This window comes from Raphanus sativus, unplaced genomic scaffold (genome assembly GCF_000801105.2).
Source record: "Raphanus sativus cultivar WK10039 unplaced genomic scaffold, ASM80110v3 Scaffold0128, whole genome shotgun sequence".
Classification (NCBI taxonomy): Eukaryota; Viridiplantae; Streptophyta; class Magnoliopsida; order Brassicales; family Brassicaceae; genus Raphanus; species Raphanus sativus.
The window spans coordinates 43,352-61,970 of NW_026615448.1; the positions used below are offsets into that span (position 1 = coordinate 43,352).

The 18,619-nt window shown below is 35.7% G+C and overlaps 2 protein-coding genes, 1 long non-coding RNA gene and 1 other non-coding gene across 5 annotated transcripts; all 4 read right to left on the minus strand.

Annotated features, from left to right (window-relative positions):
• Positions 1-330: 330 nt before the first annotated feature.
• LOC108856193 (protein C2-DOMAIN ABA-RELATED 4) lies at positions 331-1,458 on the minus strand. Its single transcript, XM_018629944.2, has 3 exons — positions 1,149-1,458; positions 973-1,068; positions 331-877 (listed from the first exon to the last, which is right to left on the minus strand). The coding sequence occupies exons 1-3, from the start codon at positions 1,293-1,295 to the stop codon at positions 587-589; spliced, it is 534 nt and encodes a 177-aa protein (XP_018485446.1). The 5' UTR covers positions 1,296-1,458; the 3' UTR covers positions 331-586.
• Positions 1,459-1,593: 135 nt separating this feature from the next.
• On the minus strand, positions 1,594-5,368 carry LOC130501216 (outer envelope protein 64, chloroplastic-like). Its single transcript, XM_056996103.1, has 13 exons — positions 5,094-5,368; positions 4,759-4,911; positions 4,540-4,664; positions 3,893-4,018; positions 3,527-3,709; positions 3,298-3,442; positions 3,059-3,227; positions 2,835-2,969; positions 2,499-2,699; positions 2,275-2,402; positions 2,136-2,187; positions 1,986-2,055; positions 1,594-1,888 (listed from the first exon to the last, which is right to left on the minus strand). Exons 1-13 carry the CDS (start codon positions 5,294-5,296, stop codon positions 1,806-1,808), a joined length of 1,773 nt encoding a protein of 590 aa, XP_056852083.1. The 5' UTR covers positions 5,297-5,368; the 3' UTR covers positions 1,594-1,805.
• Positions 5,369-8,426: 3,058 nt separating this feature from the next.
• Positions 8,427-10,569, minus strand: LOC130501212 (uncharacterized). Of its 2 annotated transcripts, none has more exons than XR_008939581.1 (6): positions 10,467-10,569; positions 10,173-10,329; positions 9,877-10,078; positions 9,561-9,794; positions 9,244-9,480; positions 8,427-9,158 (listed from the first exon to the last, which is right to left on the minus strand). It is a non-coding gene; the product is annotated as an uncharacterized LOC130501212 (long non-coding RNA). The 2 variants fall into 2 exon arrangements; XR_008939582.1 differs by having other exon boundaries at positions 10,173-10,347; positions 10,467-10,534.
• A 3,469-nt stretch (positions 10,570-14,038) lies between these two features.
• Positions 14,039-15,258, minus strand: LOC108857522 (uncharacterized protein At3g17950). The gene is made up of 2 exons (XR_008939580.1): positions 14,948-15,258; positions 14,039-14,720 (listed from the first exon to the last, which is right to left on the minus strand). It is a non-coding gene; the product is annotated as an uncharacterized protein At3g17950 (transcript).
• Positions 15,259-18,619: the final 3,361 nt, after the last annotated feature.

Here is an 18,619-nt window from a genome sequence, read left to right on the forward strand (position 1 = left end):
TAATGGCCCAATAAATTAGGTTAAACCGAATCAGAGTCAGAAATACCAACTTATAGCCAAATTTCAATTTGGATAACCCGGTTGCACCAACCACATTGCTACCAAAATCAAATCCGAAAGAAAACCAAATACATACGCATTGATAATAATTTTTCAAGTTTGATTCAAATTGTGATACAAACCAATGATTAGACGAAAGGAAAATCGGTTTGTATATCAAACTGAAGACACTGATGAAGGTAAAATAACACAACCCAAGCATCACGATGTGTATTCACTACTATTACTATATATAATGGATATCATGTACATAAAAAAGTAGTTGTCCGTGTTAGTCAAATCAAGGCCTTATTTAAGGCACTTCTAACCCAAATATACATAAGACAATATCCACCACCACAACTCGATCACCATATGAGAGCTAAACTTTCCTCAACTTGATCCTTATATTCTCATGGACTAATAGGCGTTTGTAATTCACTATACCATCAAGATGGTTCTGATCTCTTGTTGTGCTTTTGGGGTTTAATTCAATTTGAAAGAAAAAAAACCTCAAAAAGTAACGGTAATTAGTAAAGATAAGTTTTCATAGACCCTTGGAGCCAGGGAGGTCAATCCACTGAAGCTGAGCCTCGACCTCTCCACATTCGACGTGTCTTAATCTGAGAACGAGATCCTGGACGAGCTTACCGTCGATCCAAGTGACTTTAGACTCCTCGGCTAGACAGTTGCGACGACTTGGCTGAACCGTGGTGACAATGGTTCCACTAGGAAGTCCGTCAAGTTGCATCCTTAAAGCGTCAATATAGGGCTTTATCTCGAACTCTGCATCACCCATCTTGTCGTCCTTGCTAAACACGTCGTAGTCGTACACCGTCTACATATACCACACGTGGTTCTTTTATCATCAATATAAACATCATATCATAAAATTTTAAAAATATGATTCAGTATGAAAATATATATATATACCAAGAGGACGGTAATGCTGGGGTCTGTGACGGAGAGAGTAAGATCTTCATTCCATTCTGGATTCACGTCTTTGTTAATGACACGAGTCTTCAATCTCTGCACGAAACAAACATTAATTTGAATTATCTGTACTGATGGATATTTGAATATTCGATGATTGTAACAACATATATGACCTGTTTGCCCATTTTGACAACGACGTAAGGATCACTGCTATTGATGTCACGGACGGCGAGATTGACGCCACGTTTGACGCGGATTCTAAGGAGTCCCAAGAGATCGTCCATTAGTGAGCTTGTCCTTGCCGGACCTGTCGTTGTCATTTATATATATTGCTCACTCTCTACGATCTTTTGTCGAGATTCTACTGCAACACGGTTTAGATCTCAATAATTTCTGGTCTCAGAAACAAACTCAAGCTTAATGTTGCGGGGAGAAAGAAAACGGCAAGTCTCTTTGTTTTTTCTTTTTTTTTTCCTTCTCTTCTTATCTCTGTTTTTGTTTAGGAGCGAAGCTTTTGCGTGGGAAAGAATAGCCGGCTAAAGACTATGTATTTAAAGGGTTACCTAATTTCACAATGAATAGACGACGACCGGGAGTTTCGGTATCCGGTGCTAACGATTAACGTTAATTTCTGAAACCCAATTTTAGAGAGCGCTAAAATTTCGTTACAACGTAATGTATATATAAATAAAACACCCAACTATCCGAATGTTTTACTTTTTGTCTAGAAGAAAACAAACTGTAACAAAATTGGCCTATACTCACTCACTCACTCACTCCAAGGAACATATGTTTGCTCATTCAACGCTGAGGTAGGGACAAGAAGTGCTTCACTGGAATAGCTTTCGCAATCTCTCGGCTGATAGAGACGCTCGCTTGTTGTTTGGTTCCAACACTAGTGCGTGTCTGAAGTCTGCACAGTTCAAAATTAGGAAAGAAAAACAACGTTCAAACTTTGTTTTGTTTATTCTTTGACGAAATAGAAAGATATCTGGTTCTTTAAAGCTTACCATCCATGGCTTCCTTGTAAGCGCCTAGCATTTCCCTTGCGGTCCCTCTCCGTAAGTACGCTTTCACATTCTGAAAAAGAAAAAATACTATTTGTTGAGATTCCAAGGCTCTTACAAGAGAAACTAGCTTCTGCGTTAAAAGAAAGTTACCTTCTTGTCGAGAGTGATGGCTCTGGTACAGTCTTCTTCGGCTTGAAGAAAGCTGCATGTTTAGGATTTTAGCAAAGTCAATGTCACACACAAAGATCTCTCACTCAAAAAGGGGTTCTTTATATAATTAATTAATTACCTCCCAATTTCAAGATATGCAGCAGCTCTGTTATTGTAATAGGTACCATTGCTGTCATTTAGCTTAATAGCTTCCGAGTATAGGCCAATAGCTTTCTGCCACTGCTTCTCTTTAAATGCTTGGTTACCCTGGTGTGTACAAGGACAAAGAGATAATAATAAATAAACTAAAAAAAACATAATGTGATTTTGCTAAAATGAGACCAGTAATGTAAATTATTTGACCTTCTCTTTGGCAATTTCAGCTGACTCTTCTGGGCTGATAGTCTTTTTAGATGATTTGGGACCTGCAATAACGCTGGAGTTCTCTTGCAAAGATGCATACATTGTCTGCACTGTATCTAATAAAAAGCGGTCACCACCATGTCTTGCTATGAAAGACACTGAGACAGGGCACTTCTCGTGATGTCCCAGCGGCACAGTCACCTGAATTATCAGACCAATAAAATTGTTAAGACCCACATATAATATGTGGATTGTGTTTGCAAATATTGTCTGGTAAGTGGTCGCTTTGTTGTTGATTTATCTGAGGGTCCAGAGACTAAGAGAGTGAGATCTAACCTGACAACAACCCGATATGCTGGCAATGCTAAGTAGACTGGAAGCTCGGTTTTGATAGTCTTCAGAGACTATCTCTTTGCTACCAAGTTTTGGAGGAAGAGTTGGCATTGTTGGGATAACCAGAATGCCATCATCCTTTATTCACAGGAACACATAAGCTTAGTCAAGAGACATATAAACAAAGTCGCTCAAGTTGTGGACATCGCATGGAATAGCAGGAATACCTTGAGAAGTGAATTAATAGCAGCTCGCGTCTGGTTTCTGATTGCATTCAGATTCTCAATCTCTTCATTAGTTAGCTCCAGGTTCTCACTCAGTTGTGAAGAAATCAGAGGATCAATCGCTGGCTTCACTGTGTTAATCCAATCCCCATGGGTTTGAAGAAACTCGTGCCTACAATACAAGCCTAGATTGTTATATAGAATGCTCTCATCCTCTGATGGTGAACAAACAACAGGCACACCTTTGAAGAAGTTGCATCACATTTGCCAGTAGTCTCGATGTAGGGACCTTCGTGCTAGTGATGGCTTTTGTTCTAGCGAACTCTTTCAAGCTAGGAAGTTTAGATTCGAAATAGTTCTCCAGATTCTGATGCTTCAGCAATTGTCCTACAAAACAAAACAAAGGATAACTCTATTATAACAGGATGTATGAAGGAGATGGAGAAGGCTAAGGAAGAGTAAAGGGCATACTTCCGAAAAGCTTTTCAGCTGATTTGATCACCACCTGTGTAATCCGGTCCACAGGAATCTTTAACAGTTGAAAATAGTCATCAGCTAGTATGATTTGCCTTGGATTCCGTTGTGTAGCAACTGGAAGGTGCAAGAGTACACGGCCAACGCGACGTAGGGTGTTTGGATCGCGAGCAAACCATCCTGAAGGCAAATATCTAATGATCAGAATCAACCAAATGCTGATATAACAACAGTGCTAAAAATGTAAATTATCATATGAACGAAGTCATCTTGCAATATACGTATATAACAATCAGGTATGTATAAAGATTCAAATCATTCTCTACGACAAAGGTCAATTTACAGATGTATTTGTATCCATACCAACAGAGTCAAGACTAGGAGATACTGGTATGATCCCTGTGTTTGAAATAGCCCCGTGGGAAGATTTGAATCCAAGAACGCCACAGTATCCAGCAGGTACTCTTACACCTCCAACTGTATCGAAGCCTGAAATGATGCAAGTTATCAGAATCATATTCTTATGAAAACTGAACCAGAACCAGTAAACGGTTGAGAGTGGATGGGAGTGCCAATGAACAAACTAAGTAAGCAATCATACTAGAGGTCGACTCCTCTAGAAGTAAGCTGTTTGATAATAATATATCATGCTAAGAGCCTAAGACAGAAAAATTGGGGGTGTGATTCTCTCTTCGGAAGTCTATTATAACTCGAAGTTAATGAAAACGTGCGCTATGTTCCTGAGATGCATAAAGTCCGTTCTAAAGCTTCACTATCACGTTTACGAGGAATGCAGAAGTGTTGTAATTTATAGTGATAACAGCGTTTTGTTTAGAAACGCCAATGGTGGTAGCTTTGCTGAAAATGTCATGTAGATACTAAACATGTTTATGACCCCGTTCACGATCTTCCTAAAGAGATATAACTGTCTGTCAACCATGTTTTGTTACAAAAACTTAGGTCACGAAATTGTCCTGGGGTGGAAAAATAAAAGTAACTAGTGAGCTCACCTAATGCAAAATCGACAGCGTTAGTTGCAACGGCAACAGCAGCTCCACTGCAAGAGCCACCAGGAATACGATCATGAGCAGCAGGATTTGTGGGAGACTCGTAATGCTTGGTTTCTCCACTGATACTGAAAAGAAAAACAACAAAAAAAAAAAATAACAAAAGGAATTATGTATCTGAAATTCTGATATAGGTACAAATTCACATAAGAGAGATCAAACCTGAAGGCAAGCTCATCAACAACAGTTTTGCCAACACAAGTGGCTCCACCATCAACGAGAGTTGAAACCACAGGAGACGTCGAAGAAGCAGGTTCATGCGTCCTGACCCAGTCTGGATGACCAAAGCCACTCACGTAGCCTGTAACATCGAATCTGGATAACAAATGACAAAATTTAAAAACAACAAAGAAGGGAGTCAACGGAGATTCCAATCTTGACTTTATCCAGTGAGCAAATTCTTCAATCTAAAATCCCCCAAACCTTCACTCTAAAGTAATACACATATGGAGTCGAGAGGAGTGGAGTGGGGGGAAACGAGTTTGCGGTGGACTTACAGGTCGGAGATGGCGAAGGAGAGACCGGTGAGAGGGTGAGGTGCTTTGGGAGGAGCAGGCGGCGGCGGAGGGAGGAGCAAGAGCTTATCGATGAAGGCGCCGAAGTCTTCTCGGATGGTTTTCTTCAGCTTCTTAGCAGCTAAGAGAATCCCCGCGATGCCTAGACCTAGAAGCACCCACAGATTCGAAGCTTGAGACGCCATCGATGACGTTCGTTTGATGCGCTTCTATTGCTGCTCTGCTTAAGATAAGAGAGACGGACTCAAAAAGAAAAAAAAGGAGTTTTCATTTGTTTTGTTTTGCGTGTTGCGTTGCGTTGCGTTTCCTGAGGTTACTGGCGTTTTACCAAAAAAAAAAAAAGACTTAAAATAAAAATTTTAAAATTTATATTATATTTAAAAATAAAATTTTGTCAACTTTTAGTTTTGATTATTTACTAATAATATTTGATTTTGAATTATCGTTTAATTATGTAATAATATACTAATAATAGTAATCATGGTTAATTCTAAAGAGTGTGTATTTTTATAGGTATCTAAAATCTTGTGAAAAATTGTGATGGTTCGTCAAAGTTGTCTTCTTATAAAATGTTGTATCTCTTCACTATTAAAAGATGCGACTATTTAAAAAGTTGTGTTTTTTCTTTAATAAAAGTTGCAGCTATTTAAATTAAAAAGATGTGACTTTTCAAAGAGAGCTTTTCAAAATTTATAAATAATCCATGTTTATACTTTTCTGAAAATAAAATTTTCGCTAATCTAATCAATACTATTAAAACAGAAGCAATATTTATCGACTATGTTTTAGACTACAAAAAAAGTTATAACAGTCTAACTAAAATAAATACATTAATTATTATCGCATAATGTTTTTTTAATCTAACAAGTATCTATTAATAATGAGATATTATTCGATATGCAACCGATTCCTACATACGTGCAAAAGAAAATCGGTTTGATTAAATATTTATATAAAAAGCGTTTTATGTTTTAAAAACATTTGAAAAAAATACTTAGCTTTGTTTTTTTTTGTTTTTATTATGATTCCACATACAAAATATATTAAAAACAAGTTTTTTTTAAACAAGTTAAAAGTTGTGATATAAAATAAAACATATCAAGACTTAAAATATATGTGTATTTAAATGTATAATGTGAATACTAAAGATAAAATTTATTCAAAATAAACCAAAAGTAATATATAAATTGTAATAAATTATAACAAATTAAAATAATGTTAAATCACATCAACTAATTTTGTTAATATATTTATAATCCATATGATCATTTGATCTTTTTATTTTTTGAAAATAATTATTTGTAACTTTGAATTAGTTATATTTAACTTAATTAATATTAAATATACATCATGCCTAAAACTAAGGAGCTAACTAACTAATTTATTATTTTAAACTAATGAATATAATTTAATTTAATAAGAAATTTAATAATAAATTAATTATATTTTAATTATTAATGTGATAAATAATGATATTGGGTCATTTATTAGTTCAACCGATAGCCAAATCCTAGGTATTAGCTGTTATTATGGGTTTTATAGGAACTTTAAATATATTTTTATTAAAAACTAAACCGGATTATATATTGAGACCACAAAATTTGTCGATTTAACAGCGGGTCGGGACGGATTTTTAAAATACTCAATATAATATTTCATTTATAACATCCAAATGTAGATACAATAAAAAAAATACAAATTTATATCAAATAAATTTAGATTGTTTCGAAAAATTATCCTGCAGTTTGAAACCGTGGGTCAAAATCTAGTTGATAATTAATTCTAAAGGTTGTGTACTTCATTTAAGTTGAAAAATTATGTGTTTTCAACAATTAAAAGTTGTGTCCTTTTATTTTAAAATAACTGTTTATATTAAAAAATGTGACCATCTATATTGAAAAGTTATGACACTTTATATAAGTATTATTTAAAAAAGCAACATTTAAACTAGCATATGTCCATACCTTCTCAAAGCATAATTTTACTAATGCCAAAGCATTTAAACAAGACAGCCATTCACCTCGAGATAAAATGATCTCTCTGGCTTGGCCTGGGAAGATTGAAAAGAGTCTCTATCATCGTCTTCTTGTCCTTCCTTTGACATATATAAAAATCTCGTGTTTTGCTTAATGGGTTATCTCTAATTCTTTATATATTACTATGTTTATGTCTTTTTATAATACCAAGTACTACAAAGAAAATATTATTACGATCAGTTATGTCTGAAAGTTCATCTACATTTTTACTTATTTGTCTTAGCTATATATTTCATAGTTTTTGTAGGTTTATTATAAGAAAACAGTTATGTCTTTTCACTAAAAACTGAACTCTATTGTTTTTGAGAGTTGTGTCTTTTTATAAAAAAAGATCTATTAGTTTTAAGAGTTTAAACTTTTCACTATTAAAAATCAATTAGTTTAAAAAGTAGTTGAAATATCTCAATAGATATATTTTACAATTAATTAGTAGTTTTAAGGGTTGTGTCTTTTTATTATAAAGGACAAACTAATAATAAGAATCTCAATTAATAATAAAATTGAGTCTTTTCATATAAAGGTTTGTTTTATATAATTAACAATTATGTATTTTCATGAAGAAACTGAACTATATTTTTCGTGCAAAAATTGAAAATTTATTAGTTTTAAGAGTTGTCTCTTTTCATTATAAAATAAATTAGATTAAAAGATACTTAAAATATTTCAACAAGTGTCTTTCTACTATTACTATGGAGTTATACACGAGTTCTAGGAAGTAACGTGTGAAAAATGCGGCGGTATACACGAGTTAATTTCGCTCCTGAAACAGGGCCTAATCCCCACGAAACCTGAACCCGAGAGAAGTAAAACAAATGATTTGATGTGAGCCATTGTTACTATGGAGAAAGGTACCAAATGTTTTTCTAAATGTGAAAACCAAACAGAGCAAATTTTTGTCTTTACGCATAAACATCATGCTTCTAGTGCCTACAAGATTCATGCATTAGACAACGTTTTCCACATGTCTTCAATTTCCTTCAACTCGCTCACACTTGGTGAGACCTGCATCACTTTTTCATACAGTTTCTTAGTACCCGATTCATGCTTGGTCGATAGTTCCTCTAGGACCCTCTGCAAAACGGTCCACAGAGAGACCACGTTGCTTTTCCATGCATCTTCATGTTCCTCCGGAATTTTAGCACAGTCGAGAAGAATTGACATGGCTGACTTGAGAGTCTGCAAAAACAGATGCAAAAGGGAAGTTGCACTAGTTTAGCAGTCGCATTGCACAGTAAATAAAAAACTCATATTGATTAGAATTTACCTTAGGGATGGTTGCATGTCGTACATGTCACAGTAATGCGAAGCCATCTCTATTAGACGGGACGAGAAGAGTAGGTGGTCAGTCTCGGGTCCTGCAATACACTCCAATGATTTTCGAAAATATATCTCTGCAACTCTAGCTCCCTTGCTGGCTTTACTCGACTTGCTCTTCTTCAAATATTGTAAGCAAATACGTCTCTGAAATACAGAATAGTAATCGTAACATTGTGAAGCTTCTGTTCTGCATGTTTCTTTCAAAGTTGTTGATTCGTATATACGGAATGCTTTTTGGAAGGCAGCTTCCACTGTTCCAACCACCGCTGTGTGTACTGATAATAGAAGTGCGTAGTTGGTATAATGCGAACCAAGCTCCTTGTAAATAACCTGCTTCAGTTCATCATCGTCTGGATAGGCTTGAACACCACTCATCGCTTCCTCGTAATAGGATGATGCCTTCATCAAAACTTGCATGTAGGCAGGTGCCCCCTTGGTAGCTAACTGTTCGGCTCGAATTGTTTCCACTCGACCTAGACCGAGGTTGGCTAGTACAGCGACCCTGGACGGGGGAAAATTCTTGCAGGTTGCCAGAGCATTACAATACGCCGTTTTAGCTTGATCAAAATCTTCCTTGTCCAAATATTTATCCGCAAATCTTTGAAAAAACCCGACTACTACGTATAGTAAGAGGAGACTGACGAATCTTGCCTCCTGGAAGCTCGAGGAAAAGCTCATCATCCTTTCGGAAAAGCTGAAGAGAGAAAGCTAAGAGCTAAGAAGAAGTAAAAAACCCCAAATTCCAACTAGGTAGTAGAGAATAATAAGAATTTTTTTACCCTATAAACTGTACGCTCTTCTTTGCAATGCAGATGCAGAAACCGAAGCACTTTAAGCCCGTGATGCAGAACCATACCATCGGCAGATACGATTCCTTTTTCTGAAGGTATCTCAGATGTCTTCAACGACAAGTAATCAATGACTGTTCCCTTCTCGTGATAGCAAACGGTGACTTCTGGCACGTTTGCTATCACATTTCCAATCCAAGCATCCATCCACGTCGTGGCATTGGTAAACTGAAGCGAAAAAGGTTAAAAAAAAATTATCAACCAATTTGGAAATTAATTATTATACTAAAAAATAAGAACAATTGTACCTTTTCATCCCACAAATGCAAGCTTGTTAAGCCATTTTCGCTTTTAGCCAGAAGCAACTCGTTAACAACGAAAAGTGTGAGCCCTCGAATTCGCAATTTAGTAGATCCTGCATGGTTGGCGGCGGCTCACTCTCTATCAGTGGGTGACTATTTGGATCACAACGACAGGACTGCACCAAACTCAGCGTCCTAAAATTACAAAGCAAATTTGCTTCATCCACATTTATGTCACCTCTGCATGAAGACAATATAACATTGACTTGACACTTTTCAGTAGACGAAAATGTGTAAACAAAAACAAGAAAAAAAAACGTACAGAGTAGGACTCAACACGATGGTATCGCCAAAACGCTGCACAGCTATAGAGAATTTATCGTCTGAGTATGATGTGGCAAATAGTTGCTTGAGAGGAGCGAGATGGGCAATCACGTTCGGCGGCTGGGATTCGCACTCCACTAAAGCGTTGACAACAAGTTCTTCACTAGCAAGTTCTAGTTCGTAAGCAACGGATGTACCTTCTGCACATTAACATACAAAATTGTTAATTTTGCAACGCAAATAAGTGATGTTACATCACATATATATATCCTGGAGGTGTGTGGAAAAAGCTACCTCTTTTTGGAAGATGAAGATCTGTCTCGGTTGGAAGCATGTTGTACCTTGGAGGATTTACTTTGCTAAAACAACTGAAAGTTGGAACTGAGGTCGGTTCCTCTTTGAGGATTTTCATTGATGTCACCGGGGTACTTTTATTTTTCTTCCTAGTCATCTGCAATGATTAGCAAAACTGATTGGAGTAGTAAGCTTTGCCACACTCTCAACAGATTCATACTATATGAATAATCTAAGGAAAGTCTCTGCAATGTTATAACCCAGATTGAGAAAGACATGTAAGCAAGGCCTAACCTTCCAGATGCGGGAAGAGAGAAACAGGCGCACAGAGAGAGAGAGAGAGAGCGAGCGAGTAAACAACTAGTTGCTTCACTTTTTCTTTCTTCTGGGAAGCTTTTTAAAAACCCTACAAGACTGAGTGAGACTTAGGTTTATAATATTATTGGGCTTTGGTTGGGTTCAAGTACGTGTAATTTATTTTAATTTATCTACAATCATACAATTTAATTAGGGCTGCGCAGAAGTAAGTGGTTCGGTTTGGGTTCGGTTAGTGTCAAATACCCGATCGGTTTTCATTAGTTTTTATGATGCATCAATACAATTAAAACATCAGACATTTTTCGGACATCCCTTTGGTTTTTTAAACTATTTACAAAGAGTGCCATTATCATTTAATTTTAATTAATAAGTTATAGAAATTAGTTATAACAACCAAATAAATTGCAGACTCCACCTTATTTACAATCGAAAATATATGGTAAGTTATAATATGTTAATTTTTTTGTATTTATTGTCCACCTCAGAATATATCAACTATTCTCAATATGTAATCCTAATTAAATGAATAATTGAGTACAGATTTCTATAAGTATAATAATATTACTATAATAGTATACTTATTTGATATAATATTTACCAAACATTTAAAATAAATTTAATTTATTATTATGTTCTTAGTAATAATATTTTCCAAATTAAAAAGAATAAAATCAACACCGGATTAGTATTTATAAATATCTAAACAATTCCTATATCTTGGGGACATAAAAACTAAAACCAAATTAAAACCAAAATAAAAAACCAAATGGATATCGAGATAAACAAAAAAATTTATATATTTTTAAAATGATAAAATACTCTAAAACTATTATCTATAAACTGAACTACACAGAAAAAAGGATTTTCCTACTACTTTTATTCAAACATTTTGAAATTATTTTTAATTTCTGCTAGAATAGAATCACCTGAATATATTTTTAACCAAAGTATCTATTATATGATATAATATTTACCAAACATTTAAAATAAATTTATTTATTATTATGTTCTTAGTAATAGTATTTTCCAAATAAAAATAAAATAAAATCAACACCGGATTAATATTTATAATATCTAAACAAATCCTATATCTTGGGACAGAAAACTACAACCAAATCAAAACGAGACTAAAAACCAAATGGATATCCAAATATTCAAAATACAGTCTATATATTTTTAAATATTTATTATATTTAATTTTTAAAATGATAAAATATATCTAAAATACTATCTATAAACTGAACTACACAAAAACAGATTTCCCTATTATTTCTATCCAAAATATATGAAATTATTTTTAATTTTATGCTAAAATAGAACCACCCGAATATTTTTTTATCCAAAGTATCTAAATTTATCCGACTTATCCATTATTTTTTTCTGAAATTTCAAAAACATCATTTTACCCTAATTACTCTAAGTTGTCCAAAAAAGAGAAGAACCGGGCCATAGTCGAATTGAACTCGAAATTTTAATGGTTTTCCAAACCAAACCGGAAACCAAATTAACCAAACCAAAATCAAATACAAATTCATAAATAACCGAACAACTCTTTATATTTCTACCCAAAAGATGAATTTTTATACTATTTTTTATCCAAAATATTTAAAATTATTTTAATTTTCTGCTATAATAGAATCACTCGATTACTCTTTAGCTAAAATATCTATATTTATCTGAATTTTCCGTTATTTTTCCAAAAATTCGATCATTTTTACCCCAATTACTCTAAATTATCTAAAAACAAGAACCGGACCATAGTCGAATTGAACTCAAAAATTTAACGGGTTCTTAACATTGTTATTCGAACCAAACCGAAAACTAAGTTAACCAAACCAAAATCAAATCCAAATTCATAAATAACCGAACGATTCTTATATTTCTTGAATCGAAAAATGGAAATCAAACTGGAATGAATCTGAAAACAAAAAAAAATACAAATTAGAACCAAACTGAAAACCAAATGCGTACAACATATTAGTGAGCAAATAAATAGGGTAATAAATATGTCAACAAAAATAATCTCCCGCTTCCTAAGCGCGGATCAAAATCTAGTTTAGCTTTTAATAGTATAGATAAAAAAAAATAAAAAACAATTTTTTTTTAATTAGATAAATAACTAAAACTAATAAAAATAAGAGTTATCCAAAATTAAAAATATTTTTCAAAATTAAGTGTCCGAGAAAACCAATTGCTTCTTAACTCCGTTTTAGTTGTTTGAATTTGTTAGTGACTTCAATGTAATAATTAATGTAAAATAAAATACTTATATTTAGCAGTACATATGTATACATTTAAATTTATATCATTAGAAATTTTTGTTAATTTATTTCTTTTGCTTACCATATATTAAATTTAATTTAATAAAATAAGATAAAATTTTCTTAGGTATATAATTATCAAAAGTAGAATAAATCATATTTTTTAAAAATGTGATATTAAAAAAACTAATGATTTTGAGATTAAAAATTTAAAATTTTCTAAAAGCTGCATAAGATTTTTTAATAATAAATTTATATAATTATAAAATAACTAAATAATATTTCGAATATTGTAAATATTATTATATTTTATATATATTATTTTTCTTATTTAAGGTTATATTACCACATTGTAAAAAAATTATCAAAAATATAAATCAACATTAAATATAAAAATCTGTGTCATACAATTATCTTCAAATCATATCATCATTATTGAATAATGTTTAGATGACATATGACAAATCATTTCTTAAACAATGTTTAGATGATATTTATTAATTGGTTATAAGCAAAACAAATGTACTTGTGTTTTTTTAGTCAAATTGTTTTTTTTTGCTTAATAGTTTCTCATATGTTATGCCCTCTCCACACAATTTTGTTTTATAAAAAAAAACATTTATATCCCTAATAACTATATTTATCTAGTGAAATTGAAATAACTAATATATTTATAAGGTTAAAGTATTTTACAGAAATACTAAAGTTCATATATATATAATTTTGGAAAAAATTATTAACAGTAAGAATATCAAAATAACATACTTTATAAACAAGGGATCTCATAAAACAAATAGCATATCACAACTCCAATAAGTTTCACCGTCCCATATAATGTTATCCATCACTAGTCGCAACAACTCACAAGCAATTCTTTAACAAAAGGAAAAAAAATGTCACAAGCAATATACCATAAGAAAAACAATTCATCGAAACTTGTACCAACCATAAGTATGAAAATCTTTAGACTGTCCTCTCTTTTTGTCACTACTGTATTTTCTTTTGTTGCCATGATCTATCTGTAATATCCTTGAGCTCCTCATATGGCTTCTTCTTTAGACATGTTGTATCTACTAGTTTAGACATGTTGGAAACACTCTCAGATTCTTCCCATTGCTCTACAACAAAATTAAGACTCAGGTTTTGCCAAGAACTAATATTCTCTTTGTTGCTTGCCAAAAAAAAAATCCAGTATTAGATAGAGGCATTTAATCTCAGTTTACCGCAAATTACTTTTTCTGTAACCATATTTCATTTCTGCCTTGCCAATCATTCTTTTCTCAATACTTTAGTTTGACTATGTGTTGCTGTTATTAAACTGCATCCCATTGTTTCCCACGAACAATATGATTAATGACAATTCTAAAAAGATAATTGATTACACAATTTCTCTAAAAGAAACAAATAAGCACATGGACCGACGACGGATATATCACCCTCCTCCGCTGCATATACCGGTTAAGGAAACCGGGAATCTACAAAGTGCCGTAGCCTCCGGTGTACTTTCTCCGGTTACAATCTCAGCCGGAGGAAGAACCCTCCCGTCGGCGAACAACGCCCGTTCCGCCACCGCAGGCTGCTGTTCCGGTAACGCGCCACCGCATCCTCTAGCTCCACCTCGGCTGAGCCGTAGACGGCTTCATCTCCAAACCTCCGCTCCACCTCCAGATACTCCCCGAGAGACGAACGTCTACTGCAATCTCCGGCCCCGCGTTGCATCACGTTTCTGGGACCTCGTCGTCGTCTCGGCAAAAGCGCCACCACTTGCGGCGTCGCTGCCGCTCAGCTGAGTTCGAAGAAGGACGTTTCCTCTGGTTGCGAGTTGTTGCGTCGGAGGTTGTAAGGGAGGGTGACACGTGTCGGTGGGAAGAAGCTCTGAAGGGCATCATGGGCATGGTTGCTGAGAAACTAAGTCCCATGAGCGTCCCGAGAGTGTGATGCTTCTGTCATGGAAGAAGGATCCTGTAGACTAATATCCTCCAATCACCAATTAAAGAAACACAATCAAGAACACAAAACAATATATGTTTCTGTAGCAGTTCTCAAAACACACAACCTTTTAATAGTTATTGTAATGAAATGAGAAAACTTTAATAGTTATTGTAATGAAATGAGAAAACTTTGATTCTGGGTATTAAAAAAAAAGTTCAATCTATTAGATTAATCAAAATTAAAGTTAGAATTCAAGAAACCGACCTCTGTATCAAGATCAGAGGAAGAGACGGAAGAGATGGTGGGAGAGGATGGAACATGATTGCGTGGATCTTGCATTTTTCAGTCTTTTTCTGTGTAGTCGCCTGTCGATGATGTTGGAGATTTGTGACACTAAATATATTTAAAAGGAAAGTAGCGCTTGCTTTGGGTTTGGATGATAGGTAAAGGAGGATGAGAAAGTGACAAATGATTTGTTTTTTGAAATGATTCTTTTTTAAAAGCTGAAAAAACTCTTTGCCATCTGTTTACTACTACTCGAATATTGCCTGAGCTTTGATATGTGAATATATTTAATTATTTTTAGATGGGAATACCGAAGTTATATGCGAACATCTTTGTTGGTCAACTTTGGAGTATTTGCAAACAAATTGAAACTTGCGTAGAAAAGGTCCTATTTTTATTCATACGAAACTTTTGTTGTTCAACTTTGGAGTATCTGCAAACAAATTGAAACTTACTAAAATTTACAAAAAAAATTAAATGAACTTACTATAGGTTGTTGTATCTTTTATTCATAGTGTTGGGTTCCTTCTAGATGGAGGAAACCCATTGGGTTTGGTTGGTGATAACCAAACTTGGAAGTTGGGCCATTGGTATTAGTCCATGAGATTAGTATTGGGCCTTGGAGGTTATTAGGGTTAGTGAGATACCATATAAAGTCTCTTAACCTAATTTGTGCTAGACAGCAGACATAACACAAGAAAAGAAAGAAGAGTACTCAAGAAGACTCTTAAGACAAAAGAGAGAAAAAGGAGAGAAGAAGGCAGATTTCGTCTGGGTTTGTCAAGGCAGATTTGGAGGGTCAAACGGATCTGATCGGGCTGATATTTTGTGGGAAGCTTCTTCAGTCAGTGGGTTAGAGGTTCACCGAAGGGATTTGGATTCTAACGGTTGGATCTTCTGTTATCTGGGTTTTCGTGAAGCTGGTCGTCACAGTTTTTCAGCAGAGCTGTCTTGAGTGTTTGGTAAATCCGACGGTGAGATCTTCTCTGATTGAGCTGAGATTTGGCAGAGGTGTTGTGGACTTGTTCATCTTGGATTTGTACGGTGGGATTAGTCTCTGGTTGCCGGAATCCTTGTGAGCTGAGGTCGTCTTGTTGCTGCCGTTTTGAAGCTTTGTGTTGCTCTCTTGTTGTTGTAGTATCTTGTGTTGGAGATAGCTCTTTGTAGCTAGAGTCTCTGTTCTGTTCAGGTTGTTGAACAGGGAGGACGTGGTTGTACTCACATACATTTATATAGTGGATTGTTGAGTGGACTACGGTCCCGTGGTTTTTCCTTCTCACATCGAGGAGGTTTCCACGTAAAAAGTGCTTGTCTCATTTAGTTTCTGCTTATACTATATTCTGCTATCGTCGAAGTATTTTCCTCACAGGTTCACACCAAGGTCAGGGGAAACACGACCGTTAAGTTCCGCTGCGCCGTGTGCCTTTATTTCCCCAACAGAGTGGTATCAGAGCTTCTGGTTTTAGGGCTTTGGGTTTGATAACTTCGGGTTATTGTTGCTTGTGTGAATGATGGAGAATATGGGCAGGATGGAAAATATGGGCAGGATGATAAGCTTGAATGGTGCTAACTATCATCTATGGAAGGGCAAGATGGAGGATTTGCTCTTTGTTAAAGAATTCCATGTTCCTGTCTTCGAGGAGAGAAGAAACCTGAGAAGAAGACGGATGAAGAGTGGAAGCTGCAGCATCGCCAAGTGTGTGGGTTGATAAGGCAGTGGGTAGATGATAATGTGTTGCATCATATTGAGACTGAGACGGATGCTCGTTCTTTGTGGAAGAAGCTGGAGCAGTTATATGCTAGGAAGACCGGAAATAACAAGATGTACATGATCAAGAAGTTGATTGAGCTGAGGTATCAGGAGGGGACTCCGATGACAGATCACTTGAATGCGTTTCAGGGATTACTCAACAAGCTGTCTGATATGGGCATCAAGTTTGATGATGAGATTCACGGTCTATGGCTTCTCGGTACTTTACCGGATTCTTGGGAGGTTTTCAGGATGTCTCTTTGTAACTCCGCGTCGGAAGGTGTTATTTCGATGGATTCAGTGAAGAACAGTGTTCTTAATGAGGAAGCAAGAAGGCAGTCGAATGCTAGCAGTTCGCGTTCAGATGTCTTTGTTACTGAGTCAAGGGGGAGGAGTTCAAGTAGAGATCCCAAGAGGGATAAGAACAGGAGCAGGAGCAAGTCTAATAGATTTGCAAATATGGAGTGCTATTTCTGTCATAAGAAAGGGCACATGAAGAAAGATTGCTGGAAGTTGAAAAACAAGCAGCAAGGAAATCAAGAAGAAAAGGTGGATCGGGTGACCGTCACCGAAGATCAGTTTCTCATTCTTCTTGAGGGTGATGCCATTAATGTCGCATGCCAGGACACCAGTTGGGTGATTGATAGTGGAGCTACTACTCATGCCACATCACAGCGGGATTTGTTTTCTACCTATACTACGGGTAATTATGGTTCTGTGAAGATGGGGAATGATGCGATGGCTCAGGTTGCTGGCATTGGTGATGTTTGCTTGGAGACTAGTCTTGGTACTAGGTTGGTGCTTAAAGATGTTAAGCATGTTCCAGATATTCGGATGAATCTGATATCGACGGGAAGACTTGATGATGAGGGTTATTTCAGTTTGCACGGTGGTGGTAAATGGAAGCTCTCTCGTGGTTCTTTGATTGTGGCTCGAGGTGAAGTCTTCATCTTTCTATTGGATGCAGGCTAAGGTCTCCAAGGATGCTGTTAATGCGGTGGAGAATGATAATGCCATAGAGCTATGGCATAAGAGACTCGGTCACATGAGTGAGAAGGGAATGGCTGTGTTGTCTAAGAATGAGGTGATTCCAGGAATCTCTGGTTTGCACCTGCAGAAGTGTTCGCATTGCTTTGCGGGAAAACAACACAGGGTATCTTTCAAGTCTTCTGCGCCTTCTAGGAAACCCGAGGTACTGGACTTGGTACACTCAGATGTGTGTGGTCCAATGAAGACAAGATCTCTTGGCGGCGCATCATATTTTGTAACTTTCATTGATGATCATTCAAGGAAGTTGTGGGTATTTCTATGAGGACGAAGAATCAGGTGCTGGAATATTTCAAGCATTTTGTGGCGTTGGTGGAGAGACAAACGGGGAAGAAGCTGAAGTGTATCCGCAGTGATAATGGTGGAGAGTATATTGGACCATTTGATGCTTATTGCAAAGAGCATGGAATAAGGCATCAGTTCACGCCGCCTTATACTCCACAGTTGAACGGGTTGGCTGAAAGGATGAACAGGACGATTGTCGAGAGGATGAGATGTTTGATCTCACAGTCAGGCTTATCGATGACTTTCTGGGCAGAAGCTTTGAACACGGTGGTTCATGTGCTGAATTTGTCACCAAGTGCTCCATTGGAGGGTGATATTCCAGAGAGGGTTTGGACTGGTAAGGATGTTTCTTACAGTCACTTGAGGGTCTTTGGGTGTAAGGCATTTGTTCATATTCCCAAGGTTGATAGATCGAAGCTTGAGATGAAGTCGCGGCAGTGTGTGTTCATCGGTTATGGTCTGGATGAGTTCGGGTACAGAGATTTTATGATCCCGTTGAGAGGAAGCTCGTAAGGAGCAGAGATGTTGTGTTCATGGAAGATCAAACGATTAAGGACATTGAAAAGTCC